Source organism: Mauremys mutica, chromosome 25 (genome assembly GCF_020497125.1).
Source record: "Mauremys mutica isolate MM-2020 ecotype Southern chromosome 25, ASM2049712v1, whole genome shotgun sequence".
Classification (NCBI taxonomy): Eukaryota; Metazoa; Chordata; order Testudines; family Geoemydidae; genus Mauremys; species Mauremys mutica.
In genome coordinates, this window is record NC_059096.1 from 7,181,195 (window position 1) to 7,203,139 (window position 21,945).

The 21,945-nt window shown below is 56.9% G+C and overlaps 1 protein-coding gene across 1 annotated transcript; it reads left to right on the forward strand.

Annotated features, from left to right (window-relative positions):
• Window positions 1–1,984: 1,984 nt before the first annotated feature.
• Window positions 1,985–20,515, forward strand: PDK2 (pyruvate dehydrogenase kinase 2). Its single transcript, XM_044999491.1, has 11 exons — window positions 1,985–2,139; window positions 6,169–6,310; window positions 9,751–9,822; window positions 12,411–12,595; window positions 13,363–13,452; window positions 14,017–14,094; window positions 14,619–14,695; window positions 15,252–15,350; window positions 15,910–16,017; window positions 16,365–16,478; window positions 18,921–20,515. The coding sequence occupies exons 1-11, from the start codon at window positions 2,019–2,021 to the stop codon at window positions 19,059–19,061; spliced, it is 1,227 nt and encodes a 408-aa protein (XP_044855426.1). The 5' UTR covers window positions 1,985–2,018; the 3' UTR covers window positions 19,062–20,515.
• The last annotated feature ends 1,430 nt before the right edge of the window (window positions 20,516–21,945 follow it).

Below are 21,945 nucleotides of genomic sequence, written 5' to 3' on the forward strand. Positions count from 1 at the left end.
TCCTGTCTGCCAACAGTGGCCGGTACCACATGCTTCAGAGGGAACGAACAGAACAGACAACCATCCAGCAATCCATCCCCTGTCATCCACTCCCAGCTTCTGGCAAATAGAGGCTAGAGACACCCAGAGCATGGCGTTGCATCCCTGACCATCTTGGCTAGTAGCCATTGAGGGACCTGTCCTCCAGGAACGTATCTAGTTCTTTTTTGAATCCAGTTATAGTTTTGGCCTTCCCAACAGCACCTGGCAATGAGTTCCACAGGTTAACGGTGTTGCGTGAAGAAATTCTTCCTTTTGTTTGTTTAAAACCTGCTGCCTGTTCATTTCCTTGGGTGACCTCTGGTTCTTGCATTATGTGCAGGAGTATATAACACGTTCTCCATGCCATTCACGATTTTATTCCTTCAGAACGCTTGGGTGAATACCATCTGACCCTGGTGACTTATGGCTGTTTAGTTTATCAATTTATTCTAAAACGTCCTCTACTGCCACCTCAATCTGGGACAGTTCCTCAGATTCGTCACCTAAAAGAAATAGCTCAGGTCCTGGAATTTCCCTCACATCCTGTGCAGTGAAGACGGATGCAAAGAATGCATTTAGCTTCTCCTCAATAGCCTTGTCGCCCTTGGGTGCTCCTTTAGCACCTTGATCATCCAATCCCCGCTCCCCCGATTGTTTGGAAGGCTTCTTGCTTCTGATGTATTGAGGGGGAGCGGTTCCTGAGCTTGGGCTCTGAGTGCGGTCCAGATCCTCAAAGATATCTAGGTGTCTAATTGATTTCAGTGGGAGTTAGGTGTCTAAATACCTGCTGGGTTGGAGGGAGAACGTGTGGGTCACCGAGTGCAGTCCCTGCTACGTAGGGGTTGATAAATCTGTCCGGCTCACGTTTAAAAGAGTTATGTTGTTACCCTTCCCTTCCCCCCCTCCCCGCTGTTGGGAGACTGCTTCGGAGCCGCCCTCCTCTGGGGGTTAGAAACCTTTTCATCTGCAGCATCAATTTACTCATGGTGAGTTTATCCCCATTTGTTCTTGAGCCAACATTGTTCTTTAGCTTCACTGGGGCCACCTCATGTGCGTACAGCGAGCGCGCATCTCCCCGCTCAGCCTCTGCTGGGCTGAACAAGCCGAGTTCCTGTAACCTCCTGCAGTGAACTCCACTCTGCAGTCTCCCCTGATCGTGCTACCAGCCTGGCTCCGCACCTGATCCAGGCTGACTTCAGCTTTCAGAATTGGCCAGGGTGGTCCGGGGCCCACCAGGCCCTTGCACAAGGGCATCATTGCTTTGAGCGGGACTGGGGAAGGGGGTGGCAGGGCACTGAGCAGGGAAGGGAGTTAAATGGGGTTGGGATGGGCAGCAGGGCCTGGTCAGGTTAAGGGAATGGAGGGGGTCTAGGGTGGGCTGTAGGGCCCTGGTCAGGAAGGGGTTAAGGTAATGGGGGTGCCTAGGGTGGGCAGCAGGGCCTGGTCAGGTTAAGGGAATGGGGTTGCCTAGGGTGGGCTGCAGGGCCCTGGTCAGGAAGGGGTTAAGGGAATGGGAGGGGCTGGGGGGCTAGGGGGCCCTGGTCAGGAAGAGGTTAAGGAAATGGGGTTGTCTAGGGTGGGCTGTAGGGCCCTGGTCAGGAAGGGGTTAAGGGAATGGGGGGGTCTAGGGTGGGCTGTAGGGCCCTGGTCAGGAAGGGGTTAAGGGAATGGGAGGGGCTGGTGGGCTGTAGGGCCCTGGTCAGGAAGGGGTTAAGGGAATGGGGGTGCCCAGGTCGGGCTGCAGGGCCCTGCTCAGAAAGGGGTTAAGGGGATAGCGAGCGGGTGCACAGGCGGGCCCTGGGCAGGGAAGGGTTAATGGGCGTGTCCCAGGGTTCACGTGGGTCTGAGCGCTCCCCATTGGGCCGCGGGGGATGTTTTTGAACCGCGATTGGCTGCGGGCGGCGGGGGGCGGGGCCGGCGCGGGATTGGCCGGCCCCGCCGCAGGCCGCTGTCAGTGGCACGGAGGGTCCCGGCCGCGCGGGGCGGCCCCGGGCGCGATGCGGCTGCTGCGGGCCCTGCTGGAGAAGGCGGCGCGGGCCGCCGGGGCCCCGTCCTACATCGAGCACTTCAGCAAGTTCTCGCCCTCGCCGCTCTCCATGAAGCAGTTCCTGGACTTCGGTACCTGCCCCGGGCCCCTCCCCCCGCCGGGGCAAATACCCCCCCGGGGTCCCTCCCCCCGCCTGGGAAAATACCCCCCGGGGCCCCTCCCCTCCCCCCGCCTGGGAAAATACCCCCCCGGGGTCTCTCCCCCTCCCCCCGCCTGGGAAAATACCCCCCGGGGTCCCTCCCCCTCCCCCCGCCTGGGAAAATACCCCCCGGGGCCCCTCCCCCTCCCCGGGAAAATACCCCCCCCGCCCTCTCCCCCTCCCCCGCCGGGGCAAATACCCCGCCGGGCCCCTCCCCCACCTGGGAAAATACCCCCGGGCCCCTCCCCTGCTGCCACTCCCGCACCCGGGCAAATACCCCCTGGTCCTCCCCCCCCACCCGGCTCCTGCCCCCAACAAATGTCTTGGGTCCCTCCCCCACCCTTTGCCTTTTCTGTGGCGGTAAATACCGTCGGGTACGTACAGCCTCCATCTCCGAGTAAATAGCCTCCTCCCCAGGCTGGGTAAATACCCTCTGGTTATATCCATCCCCTCCCCCGTGTATACACTCCCCGGGGTCCGTCACGCCTCTGCCCCCTGCTGGGGTGCATCCCCCTCCACCGCCCATCCGGGTCCCTGCCGCGTACCCCCCAGGTAAGTACCCCGGGGGCTTGGGAGGGGCAGGCTCTCCCTCCACCCCTGTGAAGCAGTTCCTGGACTGTGGTAGTTCCCCCCGCCCCCCCCCACACATATTGCCCGGGTACCTACCCACCTGAGAACAGGGGCTGGGGGGGGGGGGCAGGAGGATGACGAACTCTTCCCATTTCCCCACTCCCAAGGAGCAATTCCTGGACTGGAATAAATGCCCCCCCCCGCTCCCTCCCTGGTGAAAAACCCCTGGGGAGGCAGGGGAGAGGATCCATGGGGCAGGTTGGAGGCAGGGCTGCCTTCTCCCTGCTCTGTTGGCAGTGTGGCCTTTCCCCTCCCCTTGGGGGCACGGGGCTGGGGGGATCAGGGGCTCCCTGCTGTCCATGTTCACTAACAACCCGCTGGGGCAGGGGGGTAGCAGTGGAATAGTCCCTGGGTTGATGCCCCCCGGGGACGGAAGGGAGGTCATTGGGGTGGGAGTGGGGAGCAGCTTTCTAGAGCAGTGCAGGGATTTTGGAGCGATCCCCTGCTCCCAGGGCTTAGGGGCAATCTGGCTATGGGGCAGTGGTGCTGTGGGGGGCGGTGATGGGGTTGGGGGGGGAAGGTGAGGTCCGTAATAGTGGCCTGACAAGGGATCTGAATTCCTGAGGGGCTCAGGCGGGGTGGCGTGGGCTTAACACAGTGGCTAAGTGGTTCCCTCTTGTGGCTGGGGGGCCGATTCGCCCCTCTGGCTCAGTGGGTCGGGGCTTGGGCTTCTGGTGCTGGAGAGCACTGGTTCTGGCCCCAGTGGCGACGCAATGTGGGGGAGTCATTACCAAGTCGGGGGGGGGCTAGGAAAGGGCTAGAAGGACTATAGGGCTGAGAGTGGGATATGTGGGGGCGGGGAGCAGCAGCTCCTGTTCTCTGGGGAGTGGAGGACGTAGGGGGAGACCCGTGGGTAGGGTGGTGCGTTAAATCAGTGCAGGGAGAGTAGAGAGCACTGGACCCCCCTCCCAGGCCGTAGCAGGAGCTATGGGGGAGGAGAAGATGGCTACTTTGTCCCTGGATTACTGCAAGATTTGTACTCTGCTCCTCTAAGGGACAGCGGGGGAGAGGATGAGAGGCTGGAATACACCCCGTCCCTCTGTCCACCCCCCCACCACGTATTCTGCCCTCCCTTCCCGCTCTGGGGAGTCTGACTCTGATACAACCAAACCCTCCAAGGATCCTTCCCCCCCCCCCGGAAAATCCTCTTTGAAAACAACAGGGTGCAGTCTTTCTTTGGGGTTCGGGATATAGCCCTTCCCTCTCCAGACCACTGCAGGCAGCCGCAGCCCCTCCCTGCTGCTTCCCAGCCCACTAGCTAGAGCAGGGGGCTCCTGGGTTCTGTTCCTGGCCCTGCTGCTGACTCCCTTCCTGGCTCTGTGCCTCAGTTTCCCCCTCAGTCGCACGGGGGTAGCGAGACCGAGCCACGTCCCTGGGGAGGCTGGGAAGATGGATTCACTGATGTACATGGAGACCTGTGGTCTGAAGGAGATAAGGAAAAGGCGAAGAGGTTTATTGCCGTAAACTATTTGAGATGCACCACAGCACCCCCTTCTCTTCTGGCTGTCCTTACACATGTGCTGAAAAGGGGAGGGTGCCTGCTCATAGCGGATCCGGTGTCCTCTGCCGCGTCCTAGAACCAGCTAGCCGTCCTCCGTGTCCATTTCGTGTGGCTTCTCTTTCCAGAACAAATGGAAACAAACGGTGCTTTCAAAACGCTAGATAAAGCCCCTGCCATACCTGGCTGGCTTGCGCAGCACGGCACCCTGCTGACATGCATGCCGCTGTGTGGGTGCGTGTGCAAACACCCGCGCGTGTGCTTTTCTCTCCCTTCCGCTAGCCACTTGCCTGGCAATAGCCCGTTGCCTTCCGAACAATCTGTGCCGTTGTTTAGATAGAAACTGCCGGGGATGTATGAACGTGCAGTAGCTCAGGTTACATCTACATTATGTGTGCGTGTGAGTTAAACACACGCTACTGCTCTCTCCAGAACTGTTCCCTTGTTTACCAGCCTCCCACATCTTCTCTTCTCCCTGCGGCTCCTTTATAGCCCTGCTGTGCTGTGAGCTTACTCTGATCATCACCTCCTATTTCTTTTCCCTTCTCCAGAACCTCCTTGAGCACCTTGGCCCGTGTCCCTGTCACCGGGGTGCTTTTGGGTGTGTTTGCTGGTTGGATTCCTTGCAGAACTTGGAGCTGCTGCCAATGAGGCTGTTCGTTTCCTTTCTGCTGGCCAGTGTTGGGAGTTCCCCGGTCATTAAGGCTCCTAGCATCTGTCTGTCCCTCGGTGGCAGGGCAGACCTCTCCTTAGGCAGCCCGCAGCCGTGCTGTGCTGTGCTTAGGGACACGTCAGAGCTCAGGACCAGGCAGTGATGCTTCGGGACTGTGTGCGCGCTGAATGCTGCGCCTACCATGTGTGCCAGGCTCTGGTCCCTGGGGCTACGAGGACTCAGCGCTGCAATTTCTGTGGTCCCTGGGGACCCCTGTGCTGAATTCTCTATTGCAGGCTTTGATTCCAGAGAGGGAGCCTGAGAAATGGCTCCTGGACCCGGGGAAGGCAGCCAGCGTGCAGATTACCCACTCCCAACCTGGGGAGGCAGTGATGAAAAATAACCGTACAGGACTCTTTGGAGGCCCTGTGATTGGAGTGATGTGTACGGATGGAGGGATCCGAGGCACAGAGAGGTTAGGTGACATGCCTGAGGTCACTCTGTGAATCAGTGGCAGAGGCAGGCAGAGACTCTTGTCCTTTGCTCAAACCACTAGATGACCCCACCTGCCTGGCCTTGTGGGTGCAGGCCTTCAAAGCGATGAGGGTATTCTTCCCATTTCCCAAGTTGGGCAGTAATGGGCTGCAGCCTGGGGTTAGCGTGCGACCTGGCCTGCCTTGTGAGTCTCCCAGCCAGGGTCCCCCGCTGGAGCTTGGCAGCTGGATGAGGTGACTGGTGGAGGGAGCAGCATGGAGGGGGTAAGCGGCAGCTGAGCAGGGCTGGTGTGTGATCGGGGGTGAAGTGATGGGGACAGCTTTCTTCCCCCTCCCCATCCTGAGAGCTGTGCTCAAGACCCTGATGGAGTTCAGCCAATTGCAAGGGAATGTGGCCTAGTGGTTAGATTAGCTAAAGCTGTACTCAGTGGGGATCTGAGGTGTAATGTTTATGGATCAGCATGAGATCTTCTGATGCAGGGGGCTGTGGTGGGGGAAGGGGCCGGAGGAACCAGGTAAATGCTCTGGGTGAGCGCCTGATCCCTGGGACTCCAACGGGTGGTCTGATGTACTCTCCTGAGCTGATATCGGGGGCAGGACAGGTGGGTGATAGGTGCCTACTTCCTCCTCATCCGGCTGGGAGTCACTGAGATCCTGCTCTTCTAATGGTGGGGCTTCTATCTCTAGGGTCCAGCAATGCCTGCGAGAAAACCTCCTTCGCCTTCCTCCGCCAGGAGCTGCCCGTCCGGCTGGCCAACATCATGAAGGAGATCAACCTGCTGCCAGACCGGGTCATCAGCACGCCCTCGGTGCAGCTGGTGCAAAGCTGGTGAGTAGGATGAACTGCCAGGCAAGGGGCTGGGGGTGGGCAGCATTGCTAATGTGTGTGTATGTGGGGGGCACGGCACGGCTAGCCTGGGCGGGAGCATGGCACTGCTAGCCTGTGTGTGTAGGGAGGCACTGCCAGCCTGTCAATATCCCACCGCACCCACCAAGTCTCCTTCTCAGCAAGCTCACCTGGTCTGGGTTTACATGTAACAGATGCAGGAGGAGAATGAGGATGGCAGCTCAAAGGCCCTGCCAGGCGAGGGGCTCTGGAATGGACATACTGAGTGTGTGGGTGTGAAGTGGCATGAGGGGGAGTCAAATTGCAGTGGTAACTGGGGAGGGCTAGGGGCTGAGACAGATCATACCCAAGAGATCACATCTAGACTAGGGGCTTGTCTGCACTTGAGATGCTACCGTGGCACAGCTTGCCACTGTCGCGCTTCGGTGTAGGGACTACCTGCGCCAACGGGAGGGTCTCCCCTCTGCGTAGGTGCTCCGTGTCCCATCGCCCTAGCGCTGTCTACACTGGGCCTTAGGTCGGCTTAACTACGCCGGCCAGGGGTGGGGCTTTTTCACAACCCTGAGGGATGTAGTTAAGCTGACTCAATTTTCTAGTGTAGACCAAGCCTAGTGTGTGTACACTCGTTAGCCACTGCATTTTGACCTCTAATGTAGACAGGGCTTAACCTCTCTAAAGAACAGCTCGCTGGCAGATCATGCTGAGAAACGTATCTCCCTAGACTAGACGTGGACCAGCTCGTTAAATCGCTCCAGGACAATGGAACCTCTAAGCAGGATCAGCCCAATACGTAACAGTTGGGGTTTTTCACTTAACGCTTCGCCCGGCCCTGGGCTTAACCCGTTTGGGTTTAGCGGAGGAGCAGGGAGATTTCCAAACCGCCCTTGGCTTTCTAGGAACAGGGGGAAGTGCGTGTTCCCTGTTACTCCAGCCGTTGTGGCGCCCCCGCCAGGTCACGCTGGGTACTGCAGGTTTTGGGGCAGCTGCTGTATTTAACCCTTGAAAGCCTGCCGGGCTGCAGCCCATGGTTGGATTTCTTCTTCCCCCTTGTACCGGTTTGTTGTCATTTCAAAGGCACCAGCTGCTCTGGTCAGGTTCTTATAGGTTTGCGTCTCTCTAGGCCAACAGGAGGGAGAAGAAATGGGAAATGTCCCTTTAAGATCCCCCCCAGTACCTGGCCCCTGACTACCAGACAGCAGCAGCCTGAACTTTGTCCTACATTGGGGCTTCGGGGATCACGTGATAGCTTGTTTGTGCAGCCAGCGATTTCCTCTTTCTCCCTCCATGTTCTTGGTTTCTGCCGCATCCGGCAGGGCCAGAGGCTGCCCAGACCAGCTGAATCCCACTCCCCGGGGAGGCTGAGTTAATAGTAACCTGGCCTGAGTTAATAGTAACCTGGCCCTTGCCTGCAGCTCGGCTGCTCCCTGGAATTTGCCCTCCTGGAAGGTGTATTCCTGCATCAGTGATCCCAAGGGGCTGCCTTTTGCTTTTGCTGCCTGCTCTAATGGTGGGGAGGGGGTGGGGGTGGGGGAGGTGGCTTTTAACCCTGTGCTGCTCTTTGACCCCTTTATTATTAATCTGCAAGGTCTGAGCACCCCAGCGGTTCGAGGGGCTGTGAAGTAAGGGGTGGCTGGTTAAGCTGCCACCCGTGATTGTCACCTGTGGGTTGGTGCGTCTTCAGCCCTCCCCTCTGTTCCTGCCTCCCCCACCCCATGTCTGTTTAAGCGGCCCCTCCTCAGAGGGGCCAGGGAGGTCCCCTGGTTGCACCCCTCTCCAGCATGGAGCTCTGTGGGATTTCACGTCTGCTGAGGTGGCTTGACCGGGAGCCCCCATCGCAGCGCCCCTTAGAGCGCTCAGTGGGGTTTGCTGTCGAGCAGCTTCTCCTGCCCCCCCCCGAGCCTCCGAACGCCAATGCCCTTGCAGCCCACCTGCTATTCCAGCCCTGGGCTCCCCACGTATGTCCATGCACCTCAGTCCTTCCTTGCACCACCCCCCAGCTAGTCCAGCCCTAACCTCCCCACACCCAGTTCTGCCAACATGCTTGAGTGCTCCAGTGATATCCAGACTGCTCCAGTACCCTGACCTTCCCACATCCCTTCCGTTCCAGACCAGCCAGGGCCCTGCTGCTACTCCACTCCTTGTTCTCTGGCGTAAGACCCGCACCATGCTGCGCTGCATGGTAGCTCTGGTCATGGGGCCCAAACGAGCACTCTCCTTCCACCCCTCGTCCCCTGGGGACTGGTGGCGGGATCTGCCCCGTCACCTCTAGTGGTGAACCACTCCTGCACTCATCCTCCTGCACCCTTGGGATCCCGTGAGCAAAACTTCCTGATCTTACAGGAACGGTGCCTTAGCAGCTGCTTCCCTGTAACCTAAATCCCCAAACAGATATAACACAGCCCTGGGAAACCATTCCACCCCCACGCTTACAACCAGCCTGCTTAGGAGTTTGCAGCTGTCATGGTGCTCTCTGGAAGGAGCTTTGTGTCCAGAGGGAAGCTGTGACCCAGGGGAGAGGACGGGCTGCTACTGTGCTGACTGGCTGCTTGCTCGGGGCTCGACTGGCAGACGTTCCTGATAAGCTGAGGCCGCCGAGGGCAAGGTGCGCTGCATGTCCCAAAGCCTCTGGCAAGGTGCAGGCCCGGGAAGTCACTGGCCCCCGGCTGCTGCTGCTCTGTGCTCCTCCTTCACCGGTTGTACTTCCTATCATGCAAGGCTCTAGGCTAGGCCGTCTCTCGTCCCTCTGTGGGAGGAGGGCTGGGTGACCGTGCTCTAGGGAGTGGTAGGCGGTGGGTGAGCAAGCAGCTCTGCCTAGGCTGGGCTCCCAGAGATGGACCCTTGGGAATCTGCAGTAGCGGGCGGGGAATGCCCTTCATTCAGTTAGCCCAAGCTGTGATGGCTGCAGGTTAAGATCCTGGCAGGTGAAGCTAAGCAGGGTTGGTCTGGGTTGGTGTTTGGATGGGAGACTTTTGCAGGAAGCCCAAGTGCTGCTGGAAGCTGTGGTGATGGCTCTGTAGGAGGCAGCCTTCCCTGTAATTCAGCACTATAGCACTGGCTGCTGCATTGCTGGGGGTGTCAAGCAGCGATCCTGCCTGTTAGAGATCCCCGAGCGTTCTCCACTTCCAGCCCTAAACTCTTCTGGGGGTGTGTGCGCGCTGCTGCTGTGTCCCGCTCCAGAGCTGGCTGCATTTCAGCACTGGATGAAGCAATTCCTGTTTGTAAAGTGCTGTGCCTAGACTCTGTGGATCCTCTTCCCCCATGGAGGTGGGTAGTGGGGCATTGCTGTCACACACAGTTTCTCCGGGGTGCCTGCCAGTTGAGGGATGGGGATCGGGGCCACTCTGCATTGATCTGTGCTCCCAACCTGTGGCTGTGGAATATAAATGGAGCCTGCATCGCTTTTCCTCCCCGCTCTCCCACAGGTATGTTCAGAGCCTGCTGGACATCATGGAGTTCCTGGACAAAGACCCCGAGAACCAAGGCACCCTGGGACAGTAAGTTGGGTGTGGGCTGACTGGGTTTATAGACTAAGCCCTGGAGGGACCCTTCAGTCATCTCGTCTGACCTCCTGTGTCCACAAGCCAAAGGCTTTTCCCCAGACCCTGGATTGAAGCGTATCTTTCAGACATCTGATCTCCGCTTGGCGACTCCCAGCAACTGGGAGTCCACCACTCTGGTGAGCTGCTCCCATGTTGAATTACCCTCCTGGCTAGCAAACTGCAGCATATTTCAAGGCTGAATTGGTTCTAGCCATTAAAAGGTAATAATTGGAGATACACCAATCTCCTAGAACTGGAAGGGACCTTGAAAGGTCATCAAGTCCAGCCCCCTGCCTTCACTAGCAGGACCAATTTTTTGCCCCAGATCCCTAAGTGGCCTCCTCAAGGATTGAACTCACAACCCTGGGTTTAGCAGGCTAATGCTCAAACCACTGAACTATCCCTATCTTGTTATCCCTGTGTCAGCAAGACCAACGCCCCATCCCCACCTAGCCAATACCTTTCCCGTGCGCAGGTGTCTATACACCATGATCCAAGTCTCCTCTTCACCTGCTCTTCCACAAACTGAGTGAGGCCTGGTCTACACGGGGGAGGGGAATCGAGCTAAGACACGCAACTTCAGCTACGAGAATAGCGTAGTTGAAGTCGACGTATCTTAGATCGACTTAGAATCACTCACTTCGCGTCCTCGCGGCGCGGGATCGACGGCCGCTGCTCCCTCGTCGACTTTGCTTCCGCCTCTCGCCGAGCTGGAGTTCAGCCGTTGACGGGAGAGCAATCGGGGATCGATTTATCACGTCTACCCTCCACGTGATAAATAGATCCCCGATAGATCGATCGCTACCCGCCGATTTGGTAAACATACCCTAAGTGGAGCTCCTTAAGCCTCTCGCTACCAGTCTTACTTGTGTGGCCTTCCTTTGAATTCTCTCCCGTCCATCCACATCCTCCTTTAAGCAGGGAGACCAGAAATGGACACAGTATTCTAGTAGCCGTCTTACCAATGCTGTGCACTTGTCTGTTTCTGCTTGAATTCCCTCTTTGTACACATCCCAGCATCACATTAGGCCCCTTAGCAACAGCATGACCCTGAAGTCCTCCTGTGAGTTCTTGCTTCCCAAGACCTAGTCTCCCCTCCTTTAGGTGTAATCTGCTTTCTTTCAGCCCAGAGGAGTAAACGTCCATTTGAGTGGATTAATTTGTGACCATTTGACCAGGTGACTACCTGCCCTCCTCATTATCCGTTACCCCGCACGGTTTTGTGTCATCGTGCAAACCTAACCAGCAAAAATTTTATACGACTTTTAGCGATCAGCTAGAAGATATCAAATAGCAGCAGACCAAGAACCAGCCCCTGGGGGACCCTGTGAGAAACCGCCCCACTCAGTGATATCTCCCCAGTAACAGCAACACTGTCATTGAGCCGGTTGTTAATCCATCTAATGAGCGCTTTGTTAATTCCCTAAAATACAGGGGTTTTAAAATCAGAATGTCATCTGGTACTAAATTGAGGGCCTTGGAGTAATCTAATGCACAGTCACCTTCATCAGCCAGCCCTGTAATCTTGTCAAAAAATAGATAACAGGTTTGTTTGATAAGACCTAGCTTCCATTAAGCCCTGCTGCCTGGCTTTGGTTGTATTGTTTGTCTCTAATTCTTTGCTAGAACAGTTAATCGGAGACTCTGTTATTTGCCTGGGAGTCACACCAGCCTAATGGATCTATAGTTCGCTGGGTCTTCCCTTTGCCCCTTTTTAAATATTGGCACTGCAGTGGCAGGCCTCCAATTTGGAATTTCTCTTGTTTTCCCAGATCGGTTAAAAATTAACGCTAGTGATTCAGCTGGTTCCTTTAAGGCCCTTGGATGTAAGTTATATGGGCCCTCACATTCTTCCTTTTTCCAAATGGTACATTTTTCTATTCCAGTGCGATGGGTACATCCTCCTGCTTCATTCCAGGTACACAGCAGGAATCCCTATTAACCATTTTTGCCTTTTCTGTGTTGCTATTTGTGATTTTTACCATCTGCATCTAGCAATGAACCGATACCTTAGCAAGGGTTCCTTTTGTATGGTCGCACTGAACCAGACAGTCATGCTTTCCTGCTTCCCCAGCCCCGGCTCCCAGCTCCTGGCAGGGACCTCCACTTGGGCTGGGGTTGGTCTTGAGTGTCACTGAAACGTTATCACAGATCCCAGCTCCCTCCGGGACCTCCACACGCCCCCAATCCAGAGCTGAAATTCCGGCTCTGGCACTTCAGCCATCTCTAATGTACATGCGTCCTGGAGATCCATGTCAGCTGTGCGGTGGAATCTGCTCCGGGATTTCCCAGGCAGCTGCGTGCTGTTGAAAGCCCGCATTAGGGTTAGAATGGGGGATAGCTCCTTCAGCCGTAGGGGAACCTGGACTGGATTGCTGTGCCTTCTTGGAATGGACTGGGGGTCTTGCTGTCCCCTGCCTCCTTGCTGTAGCCCTCTGGTTCCAGGTTCTGGGAAGCTGGCTCTATCCTCGCCTCGCTCTATGATGAGCTGCTCCCATCTCACATGGGCTAACCCCCCTGCTTTCCCTTCCTGCTCTTCCCAGGTTCACGGATGCCCTGATCACCATCCGTAACCGGCACAACGACGTGGTGCCGACCATGGCGCAGGGGGTGATCGAGTACAAGGAGGCCTACGGGGACGACCCCGTGTCCAACCAGAACATCCAGTACTTCCTGGACCGCTTCTACCTGAGCCGCATCTCCATCCGCATGCTGATCAACCAGCACAGTGAGTGGCAACCACCAAGCCAAGCCTGCTGTCTCCCGTGGAGGGGAAAGGAGAGAGGAAGGGATCGAGCGGGGGGGCGGGCTGCAGAGGAGAGGTGGAATGAGGCAGGGATCAGATGCTGCGGTGATGGGCAGAGTATTGAAAATGTACATCCAGTGTCTCTCAACCTTCCCAGACGACTGGACCCCTTTCAGGCATCTGATTTGTCTTGCGTACCCCAAGTTTCACCTCCCTTAAAAACTACTGGCTTACAAAATCAGACCTGAAAACACAAGAGTGTCGCTGGAGACTGTTACTGACAAATTGCCGACTTTCTCCTTTTTACCCTATAATTATAAAATAAATCCACTGGAATATTAATAGTGTCCTTACATCTAGAGCAGTATAAACAGGTCACTGTGTGAATGAAATTGTAGTTGGTACTGACTTCGCTAGTGCTTTTTACGTAGCCTGTTGTAAAACTAAGCAAATACCTAGATGAGTTGAGGTACCCCCGGAAGACCTCTGGGCTCGACTAGAGGGAATCAGGGACTAGACGCTATAAGCAGGGAGATTCCAGTAGGGGACTGGGGCCGAGGGGTGGAATTTGTGGGTGGGTGGGGAGTACTGGGACAGAGTGACAGGCTAGGAGAGATGGAAACTGACACACATGCTCTTGATCCTTCTGGGTTCCCCCTTGGACTCGTATGTTTCAGTCTGTGCTGAGGCCTTTCCTCCTTCTCCTCCCCCCCCTTGTCTCTCCTTCCCCTCCCTCTCTCTCCGCGCAGGCCTGCTCTTTGACGGCAGCACCAACCCGGCTCACCCCAAGCACATTGGCAGCATCGACCCCCACTGTGACGTGTCCGAGGTTGTGAGAGGTCTGTGCCCCGTAATGGCGGAGAGGCAGCATCCCCGCAAAAGGGTGGTGGGCCCTGCGTGGTGGAGCGCAGCAGGCTAAAGGGTTGCACTGGGGTCTCGGGGGACGCACCGGCTGGCTCGGGAGATCAGCAGGGGGAACCGGTTCTGATCCGTGCCAGGCCAGTGGGGGCTGAAGGCTGTTTGTTTGGAAGCCTCTCGGTGTGACGAGTTTGGTGGATCTCAGCCTAGGTGCTGCTGGACAAGCATTCACGTGCCAAACGTCAGACTGCCCCTGGGGGTACCCCAGAGACGCCAAGCACTGGTGGGCCACAGTGACTGGACTCCCCTTGTCCCTAAAAGGGGGTCCCTGTCGGGCACAGGGCAGCCTGGGGGAAGTTCACCCGGCTGAGGCCCAGCTTGTCCTTGTTGTGGGAGCAAATATCCTGCACCAGCGCAGTCCATGCTGAAATTCCTTGTCTCCCGTCCCCTCGCTAAGTCCTGAGCCTGTCCCAAGGGGAAGCAGGCGCTGAGCTCTGCTCTCTTGGGTAGAATCTGTGCCGATCCCACCTCCTCCTGTTCTCCAGATGCCTACAACATGGCCAAGCTGCTGTGCGACCAGTATTACATGACCTCGCCCGATCTGGAGATCCAGGAGGTCAGCGGTGAGTCTAGAGGGACCCGCAGCCCCTGGGGACAGGGGTGGGTGGGGATGCTCGTGGGGTGGCACTTGAGCCTGGTGGGAAGGTGAGTTGCTTGTGGGGTGCAGGGGTTGGTAGGGAGCAGCTGAGGACGAGGAGCTTTCTAAGGAAGCTGTCACAGGGTGGCTGGCCCTTTACGGGGAGCGGGGCCCAGCCTGGCCTGGGAGTGATGAGCGACCGCCCTGTTGAGGCTGCTGAAATGGCACCGTTGAAGATGGGAGCTGCAGGAAGCAAGGTGGCCCCCGTGGTTGGCCGTATAGCAGCGGGAGAGACGCAGAGGAAAGGCCTCTGGGCCGCTGCTGCCTGCTTTGCACAGCGGGTAGCTTTGCATGTGTTACTCTGAGAGTTCGGTATCTGAAGAATGAAACTGCGCCCTGACAGACGGGCCTGAGCCGTCCTTGGGCGTCAGTCCTTCCTGGGCTGGGGGAATCAGGCCAACAGCTTACAGGAGCATTTCCCTTACAGCCGCCGTGTTCTTTCCCTTGTAGCCAACAATTCCAAGCAGCCGATCCGCATTGTCTATGTCCCGTCTCACCTCTACCACATGCTCTTTGAGCTCTTCAAGGTAAGGCTCCTGTCTCTATGGTCCTTCGCCTGTAGCACTCCTTGCTCTGCAAGGAGCTGACCAAGCTGGAGAGAACCATGGTAGAACTTGTCATCCTGTCTGCCTGACCCACCGATGGCTCCCTATAGTAGGCACCGGTGTTTTGAGCTCCCGCCTCTGGCGGTGGGTGAGGTAGAGGCCGGGGAGTACATGTACGAGGAGAGTAAGTTAAGAGATGGGTAAAGGAAAACACGTTTTCAACTGCAGTGTTAACCCGTGGAACTCATTTCTGCAGGATTTTTGCCTAGGGAACTAGCTTTAGTAAACATTTTAAAGAAGGAATCGACTCATGGTAAATCCAGGACCACCAGGTCTCTGCTTCAGGGCATCTGCAGATGACCGGCTCGGGGTCAGGAAGGAACTTCCTACCTTTACAAATACTGCACAAATAGGTGCCTTGTGGGAATCTTTATACCTTCCTCAAGCATCAGGGCAGACGGGGGCCAGGCTAGAGAGGCTGACAGTCTGTCATTACAAAATCCCTGATGACCCGCTTCTTGTCTTTGTTCTCTTGTAGAACGCCATGCGAGCCACCGTGGAGAGTCACGAGTCCAGCCTCCGACTCCCAACCATCAGGGTGATGGTAGCGCTGGGTAAAGAAGATCTTTCTATCAAGGTAGGTGGCCTGGCTGAGGGTCCGAGGGATAGAAAGGGACCCTCAGCATCCGGCTCATTCCCCAGGGAGCTCACGTTTGTCCTGGGATTACTCTGCAGTGCGGCAGGTAGCCTGAGGGCACGTGGGCTAGTGGATAATAGAGGACTGGGCAAGAGGACCCTCCTGAGTTCTGTCTATCTGACTCGCTGTCCCCCTGGGCCCGAGACTTCGGGGAGCATGTGTGTGTGGGGGGTATTTAGCCCCCCCCCAAATGCTGGTAGCTTCTCTTCTCCAGCGCAGCTCATCTCTGCGGCTTCTGGGATGCCCGTAGCCAGCCCTTGCTTGGGATCCTCCAGCTTGAACCCTGAGGCTGTTTTCCCTGCTCCCCCAGCCGCACAGGCCCGTTTTCTCCAGTAAGGAGGGCTGGCCAGAGCGCCCTGTCGGGGCCTATTGATGCGTCTATATCAGGCGCTGCTGGGATTTCTCCCTGAGGGCGTGGGGGTGGGGCTGGCTAACGCGCCGCTGCTCTGGGCACGTGGGGGGTCGCCGGGGGCTGCTGACGCAATGTCCCGTCGCGCAGATGAGCGACCGAGGTGGCGGGGTTCCGCTGCGGAAGATCGAGCGGCTCTTCAGCTACATGTATTCCACCGCGCCCACCCCCCAGCTCGGCTCGGGCGGGACGCCCCTGGTACGTATCGGATCACGTCCGGCCCCCCCGGGTGTCCCTGCAGGTGATTTTGTGCGGGGGGGTGAGTGGATGGAATTCCCTAAGTCCTCCCAGGTAACCACCCTCCACCTCCAGAGCCGTGTGCAGGGGATTCCAGTAAGCAGCCTGCACCTACACTGATCTGCTTGGATGGCGTGGTGGTGATGGCGGAGGGCCTTCGTCTGGCAGCCAGGCCACCTGGGAGTGGGAGGAGGGTGTTCCTGATGTCTGGCTGGGGTGATGCTGGGGGAACTCGGGTCTGGTGGTCGGGCAGTTCGCAGAGACCTCTGCAACCATAACCTCCTGTTGTCTTCTCCCCGCCCCGCCAGGCTGGCTTCGGATACGGCCTGCCCATTTCCAGACTCTATGCCAAGTATTTCCAAGGGGACCTTCAGCTCTTCTCCATGGAGGGTTTTGGGACAGACGCAGTCATCTACCTGAAGGTGCGTAAATCACCCCCCTTCTCCAACCCGCTGGGTCAGGCAGCCGCTCCCCGGAGGCCTCCCAGTCCTGTCAGTGGCAGGGGAGGAGCTAGAAGGAAGGATGTCCCAGTGGTTAGGGGGCCCGCCTAGGACGTCGGGGGCCTGCATTCACATTCCCGCTCTCCTGCAAACTCCTTGCGTGACCTTGAGCAAGTCTCTTAGGGCTTGTCTACACAGGAAACTCTTACCGCTTGTGCCAGTAGAACTATACCGGTATAATTCCCCGTATGGATGCTCTTACACTGGAATAAGTGTGTCCCCATGGGGCGTTATACCAGTATAACTACATTGGTTTAAATTCAGACCGTGGCTTATTCCAGTAGAACTTTCCCGTGTAGCCAAGTCCTTAATTTCTCTGCGTCTCAGTTCATTGCCGTCTGTAGCGCGGGGCCGGCGGCACCACCCGACCTCGTGTGTGGGTTGTGAAGGTGAATGAAAGATCGTGAGGCGTGCGGATGCTACCGCAGTGGGGACCAGAGATAAGTGCTAACGTGGAAGGGTTTGCTGGCGGTCCCCAGCCCCTGGCTTTTCCTCTCCCTTTGTAACAGGGGAGAAAATGATCCCTGCCCCATGTCACTGACAGTGGGTGGAGTCTCCAGATCTTACAGCCTTGTCCCCATTGATGCTGTCCCTCCTTGGTGAAGCTTACCTGGGTCAGTTTCACTCTGTTCCTAGCCACTTCACTCCACCCCCAAAGGCTCAACCTGTCTCTCAGCTCAAGCGTGTCTCCATTCAGGATCGATACCCGAATAAGATCAGCGACGTAGCCAGGGTGACTCCGGTAGCCACCGGAGCAGGAGCTTGGGTCTGAGTCGGCCCTGCCCATGGCTATGGGAGCGGGTTCTCGGGATGTCATTTACATGCTGGGTCATGCTGAGAGGTGATGTGTAACTGACAGACTCCTCCTTAGACTCCCTTGTACTCCAGAGCTAGGAGTCTCAGGGCTTGTCTGCATCAGGGATTTTTTGCTCTTAGTGAGTAGCTGTTTTAAGTCACACTATTATTAAATCATTTAAATATCAATATTCACATTAAAATCAGGTTTCAATCGAATGGAGGCTTTGTAAAAGCTAATTTGAAAACGTGAGCTATTGCAACTGTGAATTTTAATTTTTTTTATCACAAACTAAATTTTAAACACTATTGTTTTCCTCCGGTGCCACTACAATTAGGACATTGTACATGAATTTTACAAAACGGCTATAAGCCAAAAAAAATTGAAAATGTAAGACCCTGATCCTGCAAACGCTTAAGCAAATACGTCACTTTACTCACATGCCTAATCTCATTGACTTCAGTGGGATTACAGTCAAGCACATGCCTAGGCATTTGCGGCATCCGGGCTAATATTGTATCTTTATTAAACTTTTATTTTATTGGCATAAAATTTTTGAGCGAGACGAGGTGGGGGAGGTAGTATCTTTTATTGGACCAGCTTTTGTCAATGGAAGGTAAGAGCTTTGGAGGCGCACAGAGCTCTTCTCGCCTGGGGAAGGAGATCAGAGAGTCTGAGCTAAATACAAGTTGGGACAGATTGTTAAACGTAAGGTGTTACCCATGTTGTAGAGGCCACTTCCTCAGTTGAGGGTTAGGCTATTATGTGTAAGGGCGTTGAAGTGGGCAGTTAAGGCTTGGAAGGCTCTTGTCAGTTTCACAGGTGAAATTGACTGAAGCCTTCTCTGAGGTCAGCTGGGAAAATTCCCTTTCAGGTGTCCCAAAATGGAATCTGTCTTTAAATCCTTCCCTGTGAAAAATGTTATGGACTTGACATTTCATCCAATGCACGATGAACTTTTTTCAGAAATGTGAAAATGTCCGTGGGAAAGGGATTCCCTTTCTCAGCCAGCTCCAGTTAAAAGCCCTGGGGAAACCAATGGAAGATCTGACCTGCAGAGACTGCTTCCCCCGTCTGCCCCTCTCTGAATGCAAATTGCACACACGCAAATTCCAGCACACACACTTCGTGGCCAGGAAATGGAAGCGAAGAATCATAGGGTTTCATTAGCAGAGTCTTTGCTATCAAACTCCTGTATTGAGAAGGGAGCGTACTGGTCAGAGCAGGGGTCTGGGAACCAGGACTCCTGGGTTCCTTGGATGGAAGGCTTCAGAAGAGGGCTGAACATTGCTGATGCCTTGTGTCCGGAAGGATTCCAAAGCACTTTACAGGCTAACACGTGGCATGAAATCTGTCTTGAGTAAGGACCAGGAGGGAAACAGCAGAGGTTGGTCTTGAACTGTTGTCCAGATTCTACCAGACGTCTCCTAGGGATTCTTCCTTTTGGCTGGCTGTGCCATTGGGAGGATGCTTGGAGGACGTGGGGGTTTGGGGGCAGGATTCACTGCAGAGAGAGCACGTCTCCTGTCCACTGACGTGCAGTTACCTGGCTGCCTTGCGTCCCACAGGCCTTGTCGACAGAGTCCGTGGAGAGGCTGCCCGTGTATAACAAGTCGGCCTGGCGCCACTACCAGACCATCCAGGAGGCAGACGACTGGTGCGTGCCCAGTACGGAACCAAAGAACACCTCCACCTACCGGGTGACCTAGGCCCCGGGGGTGGCTGGTGGCGCTTGGAGACGGAGATACCAACGGGCTTGGGGCGGGAGAATCTATCCACATCACAAAAACTGCATCAGGAGAACTCGAGCGCTGGACCCTTCCTATTGGACCAGTCTGGCTAACGCTCTGCCCAGGAGCGTGAATGATTTTCTTTTTATAGTATGTAGCGTGCAGTAGCCATGTCCACCACTGCCCCCCATCCTCACCCTAGAGAGAGCCGGGCAGGCTCCGGGCATTCCCCGTCGCTGGGGGGTTTTACCCATAATCCTTTTATTCTCCGCAGATCTGTTCTTTGCCTCCGCTCCCCACTGGGAGGGGGAGGACAGGAGTCAGGCTGGGGAGACGCTTTTTATGGTTACGGGAGAAACCAGCCCTCGGGCCGAAGAGTTTCAAATGTGGGGAGAGAGGAGGGGGCAGGTGGGGAAGCCTTGTAGGTTTAGGTGTGGGGTGGAGGGGGGCCCTGCAGAGAGAGCCAGGAGGGCCATGGGCTCCGACTTGGTCTGTTAGGCCGGGGGAGTTGGGAGTCAGGGCTGGAGCACCAGTGGGGAGTGCGGGGGGGTCCAGCTTGAGCACCAGAACAGCCAGTGGGTCCCTAGTGCCAGCCCCCAGGTGTGGGGAAAGTCAGGTGTGTTGTGAGTGGCGCTGGGAGCGAGGGGGCCTCCATGCTCAGGGGCGTGTGGCCCAGAGGGCTGCCGGGAGGTGCCAGGGTTGCTGTTTTCTCAGCTGGGACAGTGGAAGGGCATCAAAGGGAAAGGGAGGGGGCTGCCCTCAGCCCTACCCTGCTGGGGTGGGGGGGCAGGCATTAGAACAGCCACCGGGGGCAAGAACAGCTCCCCTTGTTGCCTGGGGGAGGAGATCGCTGTGGGGTCCCCCTGGATTCCCAGATGGGCTGCAGCAGCCATCTCTCTCTCTCTCTCTCGGCTGTGCTTCTACACGAGGCATTACGGTGCCTCTTCCCAGCTCAGCGCAGCTGTGCGGGCCCCTCAGCACTGGGGTCCCCTTCCCCCCACACCCGCTGTACGGCGCTGGCTGGAAGACGGGGCGGTCTGAGGCGAGCTGCATGAGTTTGCTCTGCAAGGCCAAGACAGGTGCTGCTCTGGTGAGGGTCTGAGGGATTGTAACTTCTTCAGTGTTGTCTGAGGCCTGGGCTCTGGGGGAGCCCTGTTCTCCCTGCCCCCCTCTCCCACCTTCCTGGCCCTTTAGCTGTCTCTGGCCTTGCTGGGGAGTTTCCCTCGGCACCGGCTGCTCCCTGTGTCTTCACCCCGCTGCCCTGCACGCCCCCCGTGTGACTGATTTCCATGGCATGGTTTTATGTACTCTGGAGAGGATCTGCACAGCTGGATTTTATGCTGTGGGCGGAACCCTGTTTCCGCCCAAGACACGGTGGGTTAAGTCGTGGCGTTCATCCCATTGTTGATCCGTAAAGATGACATTGACCAAAACCGGCCTGGCGGTGGTGGTGTTCTCTTTGCACTTTGCGGGGGCCCAGCGTGCAGAAAACAACCTCCCCCTCCCCTGGCAGTGGATTTCGCACCCTGCCTTCTGCATGGGCCCAAACCACTTAGTCAGTGCAGTGTTAAAACTGGATCCAATCACCTCTACAGCCAATTAACCCTTTCAGCCATCGGTAAGGTAAGTCTTTCATACTGGATGGAGCACTGAGCTGGGCAGCAGGAGCCCTGGGTTCTGTTCGCAGCTCTGCCCCTGCCCTGCTGGCTGAACTTGGGCAAATCATATTGCTGCCCCGTGCCTCAGTTTCCCCTCCCACCTTCTGTGTCTATTTAGAGTGTAAGCTCTTCAGAGCAGGGTCTGGCTTACTGTGTCCATGCAGCTCCCAGCCCAATGGGACCTCAACGCTGCTGTAGATTTATAGATTCTAGGACGGGGAGGGACCTCGAGATTCATAGTAATACTACCAGGGCCTCAGCTCGGCCACTGACTTGCTGTGTGACCACAGGTAAGTCGCTGCTTTAGTTTACCATCAATACAATGACACTCGGCTTCCCATAAAGCTCTGAGATCCCCGGGCCAAAGAGACCCTTTTCCTAGCAAGCATGGAATGATATTCCCCAGGGGGCACTGGGCGTCGCTGGCAGAGCTGGGCATGGAACCCAGGAGTCCTGCTTCCCAGCGTGGCACGAGGCAGGCTGTGGCCGTGTGCTGCTCTCTGCAGAGCACTGACCTGCCGGTCAGGTTTCCCTGTCCCTGGCCGTGGGCTCCTTGGCAGGGAGCTGTCTGGCTCTGCAGAGCGCTCCATGGCCCTGTTTGTCCTGCCGGGGCAGGGTCCCGCACCGCCACCTCTGCTTCTGGCAACACCTGGCTGAGCCCAACCAGCCGGCTGGGAGGGAACAGAGCCGAGGCCCGGCTCCAGAGCAGCAGAGAGCGCCTCACGCTCGCGTTCCCGCGCCCAGTGCCCAGCTGCTGTGTTGACGTAAAGCTCCGAGGAGCTGACTCTGCATTTCAAACCCTGGAAACCACCTCCCCTGTGCCCTTGAGAGGACTCCTGCCCAGCTGGGACAGCATGTCCTGTGTGAGCGGGGGGGGAGGGCTGGCAGGCTCTGCTCTGCGTCTGCAAACCTAGTGACGCCTGGGCCCCAGGGTGGGCTGCACGGGAGCAGGGCCGTGTTCAAGCTGCTCTGCATCCGCTCCCCAGCGGCCTCCCTGGACCCAGCTTCCTTGGGGAGAAGGGCTCTCCCCCGCCCCCCACCTGCCTGCTCCACCGATCACCCCTGCGGGCCACAGAGCAGTGTGTCCGGCCCCCGGCCGTGCCCTGGCCCCAGGTCGCCTGCTGCCTTTTCTGATTCCAAACCTGAGGCCACAGGCTCCCTGGTCAGGTTTCACCCAGGGCCCCTTCCGGGCAGCTGCCTGGTGT